The sequence below is a fragment of the Arthrobotrys flagrans genome, assembly GCF_004000055.1.
Source record: "Arthrobotrys flagrans strain CBS H-5679 chromosome Unknown unitig_1, whole genome shotgun sequence".
NCBI classification, from domain to species: domain Eukaryota; kingdom Fungi; phylum Ascomycota; class Orbiliomycetes; order Orbiliales; family Orbiliaceae; genus Arthrobotrys; species Arthrobotrys flagrans.
The window spans coordinates 2809725-2826481 of NW_027137556.1; the positions used below are offsets into that span (position 1 = coordinate 2809725).

Genomic DNA, 16757 nt, shown 5'->3' on the forward strand with positions numbered 1-16757 from the left:
AAAAAAAAAAAAGGGTACTCAAAAAATACCTTAAGAATCTGCGAAGAAGAAACACGCCGCCTAGTCTAGTCATCGGTCTGCTTCTGCCTTCGCTTTTACTTTTTTTCGTGAAGTATCTGGTAACGCCGCTGCTGCTCTGTCTCCCTTGGGTTCGGAAATCCTCTCTGATTAACCTCGTATAATTCCGTGCCCCTCTTTGCATCCGCTCACCTTCTATCAGCTTTTAAAAGAGACGTAAAAGTCCGGCTGGTTGATGGGGAAGGGGTATGATCCTCTAGAAATATACTCCTTCCCGTTGAAAAAAATGGGGGGGATGACGGTAATGGAGATTTCTCAAGTGAAATTATGAATTTTCGTTTTGAATTAAAAGTTTAAAAAGGTTTAAAAGGGAAATATGTTTACTGATACAGACACCGTTTACCTTCCTCCGCGCGCTGTTTCCCGGAATTCCACAGGTATCCACAATATCGTCGAACGAAAGTGCGTCGTCGCCATCCGGTTCTAATACAAACCCCGATGGCAGCGGCGTAAAACCCTTACGAATCGCGTTAAAGTGGCGAAAGATTTCCGAAAAACCCGAGGAAACCATTATCGGCCCCAGCGGCGGCAGTAATGGCGGAAGCCATGATATCGAAGGGGAAGGGTTGATGGTGGAACACGAGGAAGCTTTTGATGAAGATGAGTTTACGAGGAGAGTTCTGGGGGATGATGGGGTGAGTGCCAGTTGTTGTGTGCCTCTGTCTGAAAGTCTTGTTCGAGAGAAGAAGGATGATGAAGTTGGTGGGGAAAAAGAAAAAGAGGAAGATGAAGATGAAGAAGGGGAGATTTATTACTATTACTACGGACGAGATGATCACCACGGTAGTAGCGGGGAAGGAATGTTCCCCAGTATGATGTTTATGCTTTCAGGGTATGCGTATAGTGTGATATTGTCAGCTGACGGTGTACCCTGGTTCTGGGGTGTTTGAATTGCTTTTACAGATGTCATCCGGTAGCGAAGACCATGGAGAAATTAGGGCGAGTTCACCGGTTATGCTGAATAAACCGAGGGGGAGGAGGTCGTTACGCGAGGACGACGATTGTGATGAAGTCGACGATGATGACGACGATGATGGTGTGGTTTCGTCGTCGGATGAGGATGATGATGATGTGGTCGATTTGATTAAGGTGTCTATGCCGCAAGAGGAGTTGCATAGTTTACATATGTCGGATGATGATTTGGAGGATGTGGAGGATGATGATGATGATGAAATTGATTCGGACGACGAGAGTGAGTTGCCGAGTGTGCTGCCGTTGAGGGTTGTGAAGGGGGCTTCGGTGGATGGTGGGAAGGGTGGGGGTAGTGCTGCGACGGTTGGGGGTGCGGGGACTGGGACTAGTGCCGGTGCCGGTGCCGGTAATACAGGAAGTGGGAGTGGGGGTGGAGGGGTAGGAGATGCTGTGGAAGAAGTCGATATCATCACTTTAGATAAGATTGATGAACAACTGGCGGACCCCACCATTGTCATGCGCCATGATTGACTGGCCGTGGGATTAGTGCTGGGAACTCTGGTTTTGGGGTTGGCGGTTGGATATGTGGTTAGGAGGAGGTGGGTTGGTGCTTTTTGAAATAAAGTATAGAATGGAGGGGGACCTTGATGAGATCTCGAGATAGAAATCATTCCCCTCTTCTTCCCTCCGCTTTTTCTCTTTCTATTTCTGATTGTCGTTTTCCCTCTATATATCTCACGACCAGAGACGAATTTTCCTTATATGTTTCTCCCTTTCTTGATTTTTTATATTATTATTATATCTTTTGAAAAAGAAACGAAACGAAATCATGTATTCCCTAAACCCTTTTTACTTGTGTATATCTCCCTTTGTTTTGTGTTTTTTTAGATGAAGGATACCCGCGACGTCAATTATAAAGCAAGTCCTCTATTTGTTCACTTTACCTGTTCCGTAGGCCTTTTCATTCCAAAAAAAAAAAAAAGGGGGGGGGGGGCAACTGCTTGATTTTATTCGATATAAAATGTCGGCATATGTACATTCCAATATCCTCCCACCTTTTTCGCCACAGAGAAAAAAAAAACCTTCGTCCGCCGTGGACAGTCCTCGTTCGGCGATTATGATATACGTTTTTCCAGCTATCCAAGGGTGAGAAAAAGTCAATATATAATCCACATATAAACCGATATTAAAACGGGTTTTGTACGTACCCTCCATTGCGAACTCAATTCGAACCCCTTCGGCGCCCTCGCTGCATCTGATTGTCCTCTATGGATGTTTGTAAGGCGCTGGTCTCGCCTCATCACTAATTTCCGGTGCAAAGGGAGTCAGTAAAGCCATTTCTGGGAGAGTGTCGGGGTAACGGATGGTGGGAGGGTTCTATTTACTTTGCTATAATTTTCGGACATGTCAGCGATCCGGGAATAGAATTGATGGGGGCTAAAAACAGAGGCTTACATGATCCCAAATATCTGTATTATATCTCCTGGGTTTATAGCCTTCAGCAATGTAGGAAACCGTAGACATACCGGCGCCGGAGACGGTGAACATCTGCGAAGGAAGGGAGGGTTTGTTAGTCGGGTGTATGTATGCGTGCTTGGGGTCTGACGGGTTCAATTACGTACGGCAATGACGAGGCCGAAGGGCAGGAGGGTTTCCCATGGAACAGGCATGATGGGCGAGCTTTTTATGGTATCGTTGATTCGGAACGGAGGGGGGTGTCGAGGGAGGTGTCGTCGGGTCGAGGAGGGTTCTTGGAGTTCGTTGTTTGTTCGGGAATGTCGTCAAGCCGGTGCACCGCCACTGGAAATTGACTAGCCACATATTGCACTAAAGAGAGGTAGTTGTGGCTGGTGGCCAGGCCCAACGTCCAGGTTTATCGCGACAAACACACTAACTGACTCTTGCATCGTTTTTGCGCGCATCGCGGTAACAGGCAACATCCCATCCCCCTCCTCATCCCACCTCTCGAGCTTCGATTTTGTTAAACAACTACACCTTGGATTTTGATAATAGGTCAGCATTTACGACGAGGTTACCGGAGCTGTTTCGGCTTCTTCATCGCTTTTTGCAACAACTCATATCCTTTTCAACAACCCCCCTTTATCGGCGGCTACGATCAAACGCGTCGACAACGGTCTTTTTGTCCTCGACAGGTTCGGTTGTGTGTGTGAGAGAAAGTGTGTGGACGGGACCCGCTTTAATCTGGGTAGAAGGGTCTTGGCTATTTCTGGGGAAAGGAAGGTGGAAATACCTAACGCCCCAAGCGCGATAGCTTCTTGTCCGACCTTTAAAGAAAGCGAAGATATATTTCCCACAGAAATACGATATTGGTTTACGGCGGAACCCTTGCTTGGGAGACCGATACCCGGCAAAGCTACTGGTTTCCGACAATACATTCCGGCCGCCGCATGACGGTATCCTCACGTTTCGCCTCGATAAGATAGGGTGGTAGTGGTCTTGGAGAAAACTCGTACCTGAAGGTTAGAGAAAGCAAGGGGCTTAGAAAGGGAAAAGCAGGAAATTCTGCTACTGGGGGGTTAGTTTTGAGAGAGACAAGTTTATTCCAACCATTTTCGAACAGAGATGACCGTGACGGTTAAGAAGCGAAAGGTGTGTGTGACTTTGTCTATCCTTTCTTTCCTTTAAAGCTTAGATCCACGTTTTAAGAAGAGCGACGGAAAGTAGCTAATTTCTGGGAAACGTTTTGTGATTTAGCGGGACTCTGACGACGAAGGCGACGAATCGGATACACCCTCCACACCCGTCCCACGCGGCGCTGCCTCCAGGGCTTCGAGTACGAGCGACGGTACCAGTGCTAGCGAAACCGGTAGCGATAGTGAAACTGGAAGCGAGACCGGTAGCGACGATACCAGTGGGAGCGAGAGTGGGAGTGGCGACGGTCAAAGTGTATCCGGCGATAGCGATAGCGACGACAGCGGATCAACGGACGATACTACGAGTAGTAGCAGCAGTAGTGATGATTCCTCTTCATCTGGTGATGAGGTTTGGGACGGACAGTCGGAGGAAAATGAAGAAGTAGCGGGTCCGTCGCCGAATAGGTGCATGTGAGTTTCTCCCTGATTCTTATTGTGGGGTGTTTGGGTGGTTGTGGGATTGTGGGACTGATTGGATGTGGTGGCTTTTTGTAGATTTTGCGGTGGCGAGGAAGATGAAGACCCCAGTGAGACCTATGAAGAATCGCTGGAGTGTAAAATCTGTAATAACACTGGTAAGTTGGGCTGGATGATATCTCTAGGTGCTACTAGGTTATATCGGACTAATTTTGTGTATTCAAAGCCCACCGGCAGTGTGCCCGTAACCACAAAGGGCCTGGTCAATTGGCTAGCGACGACGGTAAGATAGTCATTCAGAAGTTCAGCGTGTAAGGCCATATCGCATACTAACATATGGGTTCTCATAGCTATTTCGAACTGGCGATGCTCAACTTGCGCAGGTCTAACATTCGAAGACGACGCCGCAGATGCAACCGAAGAGAGAACCACCCCGCGTTTAAAACTAAAAGTCACACCCTCGCAAAACCGAAATACTGGGGGCAAAGCTACTCCGAATCTTGCTAATACTCAAAATACTGATGGCCCAACAAGACGGCTACGGACAAGGCATTCTGACGAGTTCAAAACGCCTTCCGAATCTCGACCACAAAGGCAGACTAAAAGGACGAACCACCCCCACCTTCAAACAGATAGTGCAAGTGCAGAACCCGAACACGATACTTCTGCTCCGATTAGGATATCTAGTCGCGCGAGGAGGACCCGGTTCCCAGAAGGGTCCTCAAGAGGCGCCAGCATCCAAAAGTCAAACCAAGGGCTCATCTTGAAGTTGAAGTTTAAACCGGAAAGACTGGCTTATGCGATAGCTACTTCTTCTACTATACTTGCTCGGTTCCCTAAGAAGGGTCAGAGGAATTCATCGCAACCCTGGATGACACCAGGACATAATCCGTTTCAACCACAACCCCAAGTTCAATACTCACATTACACCCTCGCCCATTACGAAAGCGTTACAGATGAGGGCGCGAAGCCTTACGGCGGAATCCTCAATGAGACGGAGGCTGATACATCGAAAACATTGCCTTTGGCTGTCGACAAAATCAAGTTCGATAAGGCTAGACAAGAAGCCGATGAAGAGAAAGCACAAAGAGAGGCCATGCTCGCCGCGGCTATGCCTACGCCGAAACCTAGTAGGAAGCATGATCAGGCACTGAGAGCTAGTAGTCATGCTAGTATGATCAAGTCTGTTCATTTTGGAAACCACCAGATAGATACATGGTATGCGGCACCGTACCCGGAAGAGTATAGTAGAAATCGAATACTCTATCTCTGCGAGTTTTGTCTCAAATACATGAATTCGGAGTTTGTACAGTGGAGACATCGGGTAAGTGCAAATTCCGCCGATAATCTTAGACCGACCTTGAACTCTGGTTAACCATTTCGAAACTAGTTGAAATGCCCGCATAAGCACCCCCCAGGTGACGAAATTTATCGAGACGGAACAATTTCGATATTTGAAGTCGATGGGCGAAAACAGCCGGCTTATTGCCAGAACTTGTGTCTGCTTGCTAAGTTGTTCCTTGGCTCCAAAACACTTTACTATGACGTGGATCAGTTTCTGTTTTATGTTATGGCGGAGTATAATGAGACCGGGTGCCATTTCGTTGGATATTTTTCCAAGGTAAGATATTTACCCAGTTAGCGCAGCACGTGGTGGTGGTGACACTAACGGGGTATATTAGGAAAAACGTTCAACGAGTTCGAACAACGTCTCTTGCATCTTGACCTTACCAATTCACCAGAGAAAAGGATATGGACACTTACTCATCGACTTCTCGTACCTTCTAACACGAACAGAAGGCAGGCTGGGCTCACCCGAGAAGCCGTTATCGGACCTTGGATTAGTCTCCTATCGCAATTACTGGAAGCTTACATTGTGTTACCTCCTCAGAGACTTCAATGGAGCTACAAGTGTTCGAGGTAAGATTTTTTCGGATTTCTCATCATCCGCACATGTTCACCCAAGCTAACGGCGGCCTGTGACAGCAATGTGCGACCAAACCGGGATGACTGAAGACGATGTCATCAGTGCACTTGAAAACCTCCAGGTGCTGATCCGCGATCCCATCACGAAGACATACGCCTTTCGTATCGATAGGGAGCTAATGCAGACGATCATCGACAAATGGGAGAGTAAGGGGTATGTGAAGTTGAATCCGCGTGCTCTTGTGTGGGTGCCGTTTGTCATGGGAAGGCAATCGCTTCTCCAGGCCGCTCCGCCCACCATCGCGCCCCGGGAGGACGAACCTACCCTTGAGGAGGGTGTGCTGGTAGACCAGACGGTAACTAGCACCCCGGCTGCTACAAGTATGAACACCCCAAAAGATAGTACCATGGATCATGAAGATTCTGCATCCAGCGGGAAGAGTGGAGATCCCATGGACCTTGACTCCGGGATGCCTCAAAAGTCCGCCGCCAATCAAAAGAAGTTGCGTAGTCCGGCTGCTGCCACGAAGCTTACCCCGCCTGAGGATCCTCCGACTGTAAGAAAGGGTAACACCTCCTTTATCAGGCTCGGCGACGATCCGTTCCGGCGAGCCGCTTCAACTCCGGCGAAGGATTTGCCAACAAGAGTCGCCGTTGATCCCAACTACATACCACCTAGCCGCTTCCAATTGGTACCGAGCACACCGGGCTCCGGGCTTAAGAAGCCAAAGTTCAATCGATCCCCGTCTGCAGCTTCCTCGAACTCTAAAACTTCACAGCCTTCACGAGTGGTATCAGCTCCTCCGGTCGCGGCTCGTGCACAAAGCGTATCGGACCTTAAAACACCGTCGTCATCATCTAGAAAATCACAACCACAGCCCACACCCCAGCAACAGATTCGAAAGGCGAGGTCTAGTTTGTTTGAGGAGGCAAGGGAACCCCATAATATGACTATTATTCGGCAATCATCACGCAAGTCAACGAGAGTTTCACTTGCCCCTAGAGGTCTTGTGCCGTCTCCCGCCCCTAGTAGGGACGGCCAAATCACGGTCATAACCAACGGCGCCAGTGGAAATGGGGGTGGGTATGATTCTACCGATCAGATGAGCGATTCTGTCAAATCTGTCAAATCGGAATTGCCAGGTGCAAAGCCGTGAGCAACTGTGCCTTTTTTTTTCAGAGGATAGGGTTGATAAACTCTTCCAATCGGCTATCTTCATTCTCCGCTTCTTTACAACTAATCGTTAAACCAACTTTAATATTGGCAGGTTACGCCTGCATGGGCTCGGATTCTTGGTTTCTTAATTCTTCTACCCTTTTTTTTTTTCGCATCTTCGCCGTAACGAGGTTTATATTTTCTTATGCTGGCGCAGATGGACGAGCAATCGTCGTTTTGTCCTACATTCGCAATCCGTGCTTATTTGCATTTTTCATGCGTCCTACCCTCGACTTTTTCTTTTTCTTTCTTCTTACTCTGAGTGGGGGTTTTACATTACTTTGTCTGGCTGGGGTCTCTGAAGACGGTGAAACTTTTTTTTTTTTTTTTTTTAATTCGCCCTTTTTTTGTTTTTTCATGGGGATCTTTCTGTTCGAAGATCAGGGTTGTTAAATGGTTTTCTTTTTTTTTTTCGCACTGAACTTTTACCGTTTTCATGGGATACAGAAATTCAATACATGGCTCGATTAACGATGGATATATCCTTTTTTTTCGCCGCTCCTTTTAGACTACGTAAAATTATAGGACTGCGAGAGGGTTACATAGGTAGTTAAACCTATAATTGGTTTCGGTATATGGTTACTTGACCGATTGAGGGTATATAGCTCCGGAACATGTGCATAGGTATACGAAAGGATACACAAAATAATTGATTGGATTTTATTAGGTGCTAGAGTTTAGGGCTTATAGTTTATACAATTGCATTATATAATATTACTAGTATACTCTGACGTGAAAGTAACCGATTAGTATGTAAGCGTACTATCCTATATATATGACAAAGAATATCTGATTAATAACCCGGGGATCCTTTTCCTAGTGCTTATAGTGCAACATAGTCGTCAATATAGTTTACATCTTGTATCGTACCCAGACCTGGTCGGTCTGTATCTCTGAATCTATATTATCCGACCTCTATCTGCTAGTGTCGGACATCTGCTTCATGGGATACCCGAATAAAAGGAGGGTAGAAAAGGAATTTATAACCAATTGACATAGATAACGTGTGTACTTCTTTAAGTCCTGGCCAGACTTCGAAATAGAACTGCTCGCCATAGAGAGGGTTAAACATGAGTTTTTTTGGGGGTCGAGTTAACATCTGGGCAAGATTTTGAGACCGATTGAGCGTTGTTTGTGTGGTATTTTCCATCGCCGTTTTAGGAAACGTCGAGGAATGCCAATCGCTTACCCGGTTGAACGATATCGATCAGGTGCCATTAGCAGTAGCTAGATGAAGACCTTGGTTTCACTTTAGAAAAATGGTTTATAGGCTATAGAAACTTTTTTTGCCAATATAAAAATCTAATTGTGTTGGCTTCTTCACAAAAAAGAAAAAGGATAAGATATGATACAATATGACTACCTGAGGTGAGCGCGAAGACCTACTCGTCTTCAATCAAGATTATGCAGAGATGATCAATCGATCAATATTACCAATTGATGACAATCCGATACACGGACCGCAAACGCTAGTACGCTTATGGGAGATGTCGTCAAAACTATGTCCGAGCCCGATCTTTTAGACTATGTACAGAGCTGCAAAATAGTTCGAGCCCAAGACTGGAAATATCAAGCGTACATGTACACAGTATATAACATAACACTAGACGCTGCAGAATCAATTCCATGACATTTGGTGGTGGCGGAAGCATTATCACACTCCACAAAGAAATATTACTAATTCGATATGTGAAGACCTTAGCCAATAAGTGGAAGGGTATCACGCCAAATTGAGGAGACCATGGATAGAATTTTTCGTGTTCTCGTCCTGTAGGATTTTTCCTACGAGACACGCATTAGTTTCGAGGAGGTCTCAACGGTTGGGAGGCGTCTAGCCCTGAGTTATAACAGCTGCATAGCTCTACTAACAAGGGTGTCTCATCCCACACTAATGCAAGCTGCTGTGCTTGGGGGTATGTCGAAGCTATTTGCTGCAGAACTCTGGGCCGGGCTTGCTGCCGCCACTCACACACCCCCAAACCCAATTTTTTAGAGGGTCACAGGATCGATTCTGACACAATGGTTTCCTGGATACCATACATGCAGGTGTATACTTTTATTTTAATTTTTTTTGGAAGAGACTGTTTCGCTCCCGTCTCATTCCACTGGTTTCTGTTCTTGTGTTTCCATGGAAGAGATATACATCAGCTGTTCCATGTTTTTGATTCCTTTTCCAATCCAAAGGAATTATGATAATGGGCCGCCACTCCCATGCATGCATGGTATCATCCATACGTGATAGAACTGTCAGCAAGAGATATAACATATAATAGCTATATTATTATGTTCTACCAGGCGAAGTGATATGTTGTAAGCGCTTCCGCTCTGAAATTTGCTCAATTTGATCAGTCGACCGGAATCACTGTTTGCTGTACCGGCGTCAATCTTTGTCTGTCTGGAGATGCGGATTGGAAAGCCGGAACACTGTATATTCTAGAGATATCTTGTAGATTATACGAAGCTTCGGAAAGCATACTATGTAGTCAATGCTGTAAAGTTCCGAGCAACTGCCAGTCGCAAACTCCTTTCTGATACGAGTGTCTTTTCCGCAGCCTAACGGCCAACCGGAAGCCAACCCTATGACAACAGGATGATGGGGTTTCCTTGTATACGTTTGATAGTTCTAGGTAATTATCTTCACGCACAGACCATTTTGTTAATCAATATTGCTACCAATTATAGGAACTAACGCCCACGATACTTTCTTGCAGTTTCGTTCGCTCCATGCTTCCCTTTTACCCAACTGATTTCCGGAATTTCTCCCCTGCACTATGGAGAACTGGTACGCTGCAAGACTGGCACAGTATCTGCGGTAGAAGGTTCCTCCTGTTTTTTCACATATATTCGGGAAGTGGAGTCGGGGAATTTCAAGGGATCTAAGTGGGTTCGAGCTCTCTTTTATCCTTATTTTTGCTAAATTCAAAAGCTCGTGGAAAGGAACCCATGCCGATACCCGAATACGTTTATTCTCCAATTCGTTCGAGGCTCTCGATGCGGGGTTCCGGTCTTTGGATTTCATCCAATTTACCCGGAGCCTGGATTTAGGTGCGTGAATCGGATTCGAAGATTTGCGACAGGCAAAATGGAGAACCTGAGAAAGATGGTCGAAGGGTCGGAAGACTAGGAAATTTCCCATTGAGGAATTTCTACGAAGGGGTTAAATTCAAAAGGCATAAGGAAAAAACGTGGGCGCTTTGCCTGCATCTTGCATTGGGAAAATCTGGAACATATCTAGCGAGTTTGTGGGATCTCGGTAAAAAAGCCCATTCAGCCGGTCGTCTGAATCGAATGGTTTAAAGAAAAATATATCTCGACGATTCTCCCAACTCGATTTTTACTTCTCGGCAATTCTCCTGGCATGATATTAAAATGTGGTCTTAAAGAAACAATTCTGGGGCCTTTTTTGTTTCAATTTCTTCTTTGTCTCGTAACTCAGCACCGGTTGAATCCCCGCCTTTTTTGAGAACTACCGGCTTAGCATTGTACAATTGATATTTAGCCCCTTTGCTTGAACTATGGTAACATGACCCGAGCCTATCTTGCCGAAGGTCTACTTGAACTTTCTTTAGCTTGGCTTTTTATGATTTAGTAATCCACAAGCTGTGCAATTGTGCCAATTGCATTTTGCCTTGACCGGAAAACTTGCGGTCCATCTAGCCAGGCAAGTGCTACATTGCGTTACGAAACAGAAACAAACCTTCTGCCTTGTGAGCCTAACCAATTCAATATTCCAAACAGTCAGGTGATAATATGTTTTATTACCGCCACAGGTTGAATCTGGCTATATTTTCTTGTCTTAAGATAATGTTGTTGTCGTGTTACACATTAGATATAACGCCGGTTAAATTGGAAACCCACTTCCACAATATTTCGCGGGTTCATGACTTTTGAACAGGGTACTCCATACCTTGAGTTCCATGGTAGGTGGCCCAAGCTCTAAACTTTGGATCCGTAGATGTCTGTGCCAAAAAGACATAAGGGTTTCATCGAATTCGATAAAAACCCATTTAATGCTGTTTTTCGTATTTCCAGAACCTCCTCCTCAGCACTCTATCCGTTGCTCGCACCTCAGGGTGTTGTTGCATTTGGTCCGTTCATTTGCGTTGGCATGGTCCAGGTTCTGCCATTATAAACTGACGAATGGTAGCTGTCCTCCAGAAGACTACCACTGCACGGGCCTGTCATTTGTCAAAATTAAATCACCTTTTCTGTGTTTGTGATTCTATTGCATTGGGGGAAACCAACATCTCTCACACTTCATAATTCACATACGAGATGAAATGATATTGTTTGGCCCTGCGCATTATACCCACTTGTGGGGGGGTTTCACGGGAAACAAGTGGTTGATGATCGAATCTTTACATATAATAACATATCACGTCTCTTGCGTCTGGTGCTAAGCTAATAAGGGGGGGCTTGAAATCTGGAATCTCGGGAGGCCAATGAAATTCAGCGATCGAATTTAGCCAGATATAGGGATCACACAAACCAAATCTCAGCCTGCAACCTGGTTCTTGTTTAAAAATCTTCGGCTGCAGGCTGGGAAACGGAAGGGTTGCAAACCGATTCTTTCATGTAAAGGGAAACCTATATAACCGGGTTTAAACAAGGAAAAGAAATATATCTGGTGTGGGAATTCAGAGGGAAGGGAAGAGGAACAAGAAAAAATAAAAATAAATAAAAATAAAAAGATCAGATCACGAACCTGTGGAACGAAACTTCACGACTAACTATTTTGATTTCCCCACTTTGATGCAGTAGCCCTAATTTGGTATAAATGCTGATATATCCACGGCTGGTAAAATATAAAATAAAATGATACGAAGCACAAACGGTCCTTTTAACCGGGGTGGTGGAAAGATGTGTAATTGGGGAAATGCAATATTGAATTATAAGCACCCTCAGGGTTTCTACGTGTTAGAAAACTTAAAGATATTTTGGTTGGAGCGTGACTGCATCTGCTGACATGACATCTGAGGCTCTTTTATCCAGATGTATGGCTGAAACGCTAGTAGCAACGAGCCGTGATAGTATGATAACTGGCCGTGAGCTTGGGCCCTAAACTTGCGAATTGACACTGCAGTAGCTTCGTTGCAGAAAGAATAATCCTTTATTTGGAAAGCTTCTCGAAAAAAGTGGAGGTGATTAAGCTCTCGGGCTATTCCTCGCGTGGTATCCGAAGGTAGTGTAGTCGTTTGCATCGGCCAAGTCTACGAAGACTGCAGCCCAGAGAGCTCGATAGAAAAGTTTCTGCATTTGTGGAGCACCATTCCCATGGCTACAATGGCATCACCGGCAATCGCCTTTGAAAATACCAGCGGAACCAGACCAGTAGCAACCCGACCCCAATAAATTCTAGCTTTTACTGGGGAACCTCAGTCCGAAGCTTTTCAAAGAAGTGTGGGAGTTTCTATTCCATGGATGTGAGCCAATTCGCATGCATGTTAACGTCCGAGTGTCCCTCTGCTATGAGCTGTCGATGGATATTAAGTTACAACCCCACCCATGTTGCCGCCTAGGGCACCCTCCAGAAGCTCTAGAAGAGCTAATTTAATTTAATTTAATTTATCGGAATGGCATCGCGAAACAAGGAAAGCTTAGGGGAGTTATCATTTCTTCACAGAAACAACTCACAATCAGCGTCCCCCAGTGCTATCGATAGCTCTCACCGGTTAGTCTTCCCGAAGATACAAATTCTCTCTCTCAGGGATAGACTCGCATTTGCCCGGACTATGGCTCGAGATACGGGACTAAGCTTCCATATTGTCTTCAGACGTTGTGGATCAGTAGGTCACTAGATATATTTGCACAGACCCGTTAGCTTCGCCAAACTCGTACCCAGAATTGGCAAAATACCAGAAGCACCGAACGCAGGCCTCGCCGACGTCTGAGCGATATACACTACGTATGATCGCCAGCGCCAACCCGTCTTGCCCGAAATCCCAGGACGAGATCTTAATACGACTTTGTATATTATAGTCGCGGGCGACGATCACCCTTGTTTCGCCATAAAATTCGCGTCAATTTTATAATGAACCGAAATTTAAAAACGGACCTTGTGGTATAGACCAGCGAGTGAAAAATGGATTAAAGTGTCAAATAATATATCCTCCAAGGCTCGGAAAGTCAGCTTTGCCTTTCCTAAACCCAAGGTTCCCTCGTTTTGTTTTTTTGGAGTTCTACCAACGCGAGAGAGTCCCGCTTCCCGGTTATAGATGTTTCATGTATACAGAATCTCGAATAATCGGGCCTAGGTTTCCACTGTCAACCCTGGATAATCTTGACAGAGGGATTGGACTTATACTCACTTATAAATGTTTCGAGATTTAAAATTGGAAACTACGACATGGAACAGCACGTCATAATCATTTTTCGCATAATGGCTCGTCCAAGAATTGATTGTCTTCGAGAGTTAAAGAAGCTAAGGGCCAGGCTAAACTATCTCCGTATTGAGAATTAGTGCTATGGTTATGTTGAAATTTCGAAAAAATGAAATTACTGATACGATATCGATACGAGGCCCCCACTGGACTACTGGACCGTTAGGTTTCACCTGGAGATTTATCATAGTGGCAATCAGGTTGTCAAAAAAAAAAATCTTTCTTGGTCTTACGAAACTGGAAAGACGGGGCGGCAGATTCTTCGTACAGGCACAAACTGTCTGCATGCACCTCATCGCTGTGGTCGTTGAGAGACATCAAAGAACGAATTGGTGTGGAGTTTTTCGGATCTTCATTGGTTCAAAAGAGTAGGCACTGGAATAAAGACTCGCAAATATTGCAAATTGCGCATAAGAACGGTTTGACAGGCTGTATCCAGACCACAACCCATGGAACCCTTCAAGGTCTAGGTTCTCGGAGAGTTAAGAGGCTTTGTCAGTCAACCGTGCCGTCTTCCATGCCGAAGGAACTATGCGAGTTTTCTGTTCTGGAAAGAAGTGCCACCACCGAGGTCAGGATAATCTTTGGATCCTTCCCGAAGGAACCGTCTGCTTCGAAAGCCTGGTCGATATTCGTCGACAATCTATGGGAACCAGTAGGTAAAAAGGTCTGTAACCTTGCATCCATCAACGGCAAGGGGACCCCTCTCGAAGCAGGAAAGTGACTTTGAAGAGCATGATGCTACCGTCGACAAAATCGCTCGTCCCGTTGCCACCAATGTACACCATTCGGGTAAGGCAGAAGTCGAATACGTTTCTAGACTGAAAATTTGTTTCTTGATAATGACCCGAGATTCCAGATGGAATGTCTCGCGAAGAGCCTGGTCACAAATCGACATCAACCTCAAGCTAGAATCGCACACAAGGATCGAGTTAGCATTGAAGTCGAATCGGCGCTTCCGTGAGAGAGCAGCCGTTTACAGAAGCGGGGAACGGTTTCGCTGGGTCCAGCGAACTGACTTTCCGGATCAACGATATTGCCCCAGGGTAATAACATATTCCCGATGGATTAATGAGTACCACCGCCCTCCTTTACTGAACCAAGTCATCTGGAGGAACTAGAATCTCCGGTGCACCCGACAAGGCATGGTTGCGACAGCTGTCCGTGGGGTGCATGTACATACCTGCCGCCTTCAAGTTTGTTCCACTGATAGCGACCCAAAGCCAAATATCTTTGAAAAAGGCGAATGGAGTTGGTAACTTCTGTTGTCGCTTCCAGCTGCAGAAGCAGGTTCTTACCAGGCACCACGTGTGTGTATGTCCTGTTTAAGACATCGCCAGGAAGTCCTCACTGGGAAGGACCTCGAATATCGATAAAAGAAAAGAAAATAGAACAACGTTAGTCAGGTTCTGACAGCATACCGGAAAGGTAGAAATGTTACGGATGTTCGACTCCGATTCTCACGTATATCTACTTCTTCCTGGATTTACGAGGTCAATTGACACCGTGTAGACATCACAGCGTGAGAAACTGGCGGCAGAGAGATCCTATAGGGTCATTGCATTAAACTATCGAGAGCAACCCCATGTCCAGAGAAGTACGATCCTGGAAAAATATAGCATGTATTATTAACACTAGTATATTTTCATTTAGCAAAATGGAGTCGGTACAATGATTGTATCATACCTCTATAGATTATCATGCAAACAGGGAATTTGGAAAAGTTATCCATGAGACTTCACAATTCCCCTAGCCACTTTCTCGACCAAGATAGACTCGGCTATTTCGAACAGGCGAATATAAGTAAAGTGGAAACGAATGAGAAGTGGTGTGACAAGCAGTTTCGCATACAAGAGACCAATTCGAAGGAAGTAGCTTATTCAAAAGTCTGGTGTTAGAGATGGTCCGAAAGTTTTTGATTACTGCCTGCCAGATGTATTCACATGCACCCAGACCCTAGGCAGAGTCGGGAAGAGAAAGACCTATGATCCCTGGATCCCTGGATCCACGGAAGCCGCTTGGCGGTGTCGTGCCGTTTTTCGGAATTTGTAAAGATACACATGTTAATGTAAGGCAGGGCTTGTGATAGAGTGTGGAGGGGCGTGCTGATAGATGGTATCGGCATAGTCTGCAGCCTGCAGCCTGCAGTGGAGGCTACAAGACATTCTCAAGTTAGAAAATATTTCGAGGAAAACCGGAGACACCTCGCCAACGCAAAATAGAAGTCTAGTAGCGTTGGGTTTTAGATTTCTGCCTCCTCTCATCTAGGAGCACCGCCCATGCCATTGCAGACACTGATTCAGGTACAGCTGTCGGTGGAGACTAGAACTAATAATACTGTGTTACCGCTGTGAAGTCTAGACATTCAGAACTTGTGCAACCTGATGCCTCGTTTAGCCTCCACATGCAAGCCGTTTTTATTTATTTGAAGCTCAGGGAAGGACAAATATAGCGGTGGAGATATACGCCTTGTGTGCTAAGGTCCCCACTCCTATGCATGTTGCAGAGGTGAAGATTTGTTTCGCATTTGTACGCCACGTTTCGCCATCCGAAGCTAGATTGCCTGGATTTTTAAACAGTTCCATTGAAGCCGAAAGGCTAGTTATAGTGACAGAATATCTAAATCCAAACGCCGAGCCGTAATGAGTTCGAAGGAAAACTAGATTTTGTTTTCGTTCAATTAGGAAAAGAAAGAGAGAATCTCGGGGAGGTAGGATTTCCCACGTCTACTAGCGAAGTCTAGTTCGCAAATTTGAACTGCTGAGGTTTTTGGATCCGATGGCAATCTTAGAGAGTGTCTGTAGGTACCTATGCCTCATGTTTTGTATTAATAGTAACTTCATATGGCAACTGATATTTCCGTGCTTTTAAGGTGTATCATAGATCTGGACGGTTGCCTTTGTGCCATATTTAATAAGTTTTAAAAGTTAGAGAGTTTATATAATTAATTACCTACCAGGTACAAAACCACTTTATTTTCAATCCGAAATGCCAGATCCTGATAGAGATGCTGTCTAAGTTTCATTGTGAGTCATGTCCCGATTAACTGGACCTCGATGTTTCATTTTGATATTTACAGCATTTCACAAAGTTGACAAATCGCTTAGTCTTTTCCAATATTAATCAATCCGAAAAGGTTGAACGCATCCCATGTAGCGACCAGGTAATGGTGAT

At 45.4% G+C, this 16757-nt stretch overlaps 2 protein-coding genes across 2 annotated transcripts; both read left to right on the forward strand.

Moving 5' to 3' along the window:
- Positions 1–304: 304 nt before the first annotated feature.
- Positions 305–1521, forward strand: DFL_008843 (uncharacterized protein; the record flags this gene model as incomplete). Its single annotated transcript, XM_067638635.1, has 3 exons — positions 305–319; positions 411–713; positions 982–1521. The coding sequence occupies 3 exons, from the start codon at positions 305–307 to the stop codon at positions 1519–1521; spliced, it is 858 nt and encodes a 285-aa protein (XP_067486504.1).
- Positions 1522–3573: 2052 nt separating this feature from the next.
- Positions 3574–7144, forward strand: DFL_008844 (uncharacterized protein; the record flags this gene model as incomplete). Its single annotated transcript, XM_067638636.1, has 8 exons — positions 3574–3600; positions 3706–4055; positions 4140–4219; positions 4288–4344; positions 4412–5385; positions 5452–5682; positions 5744–5981; positions 6048–7144. 8 exons carry the CDS (start codon positions 3574–3576, stop codon positions 7142–7144), a joined length of 3054 nt encoding a protein of 1017 aa, XP_067486505.1.
- Between the last annotated feature and the right edge of the window lie 9613 nt (positions 7145–16757).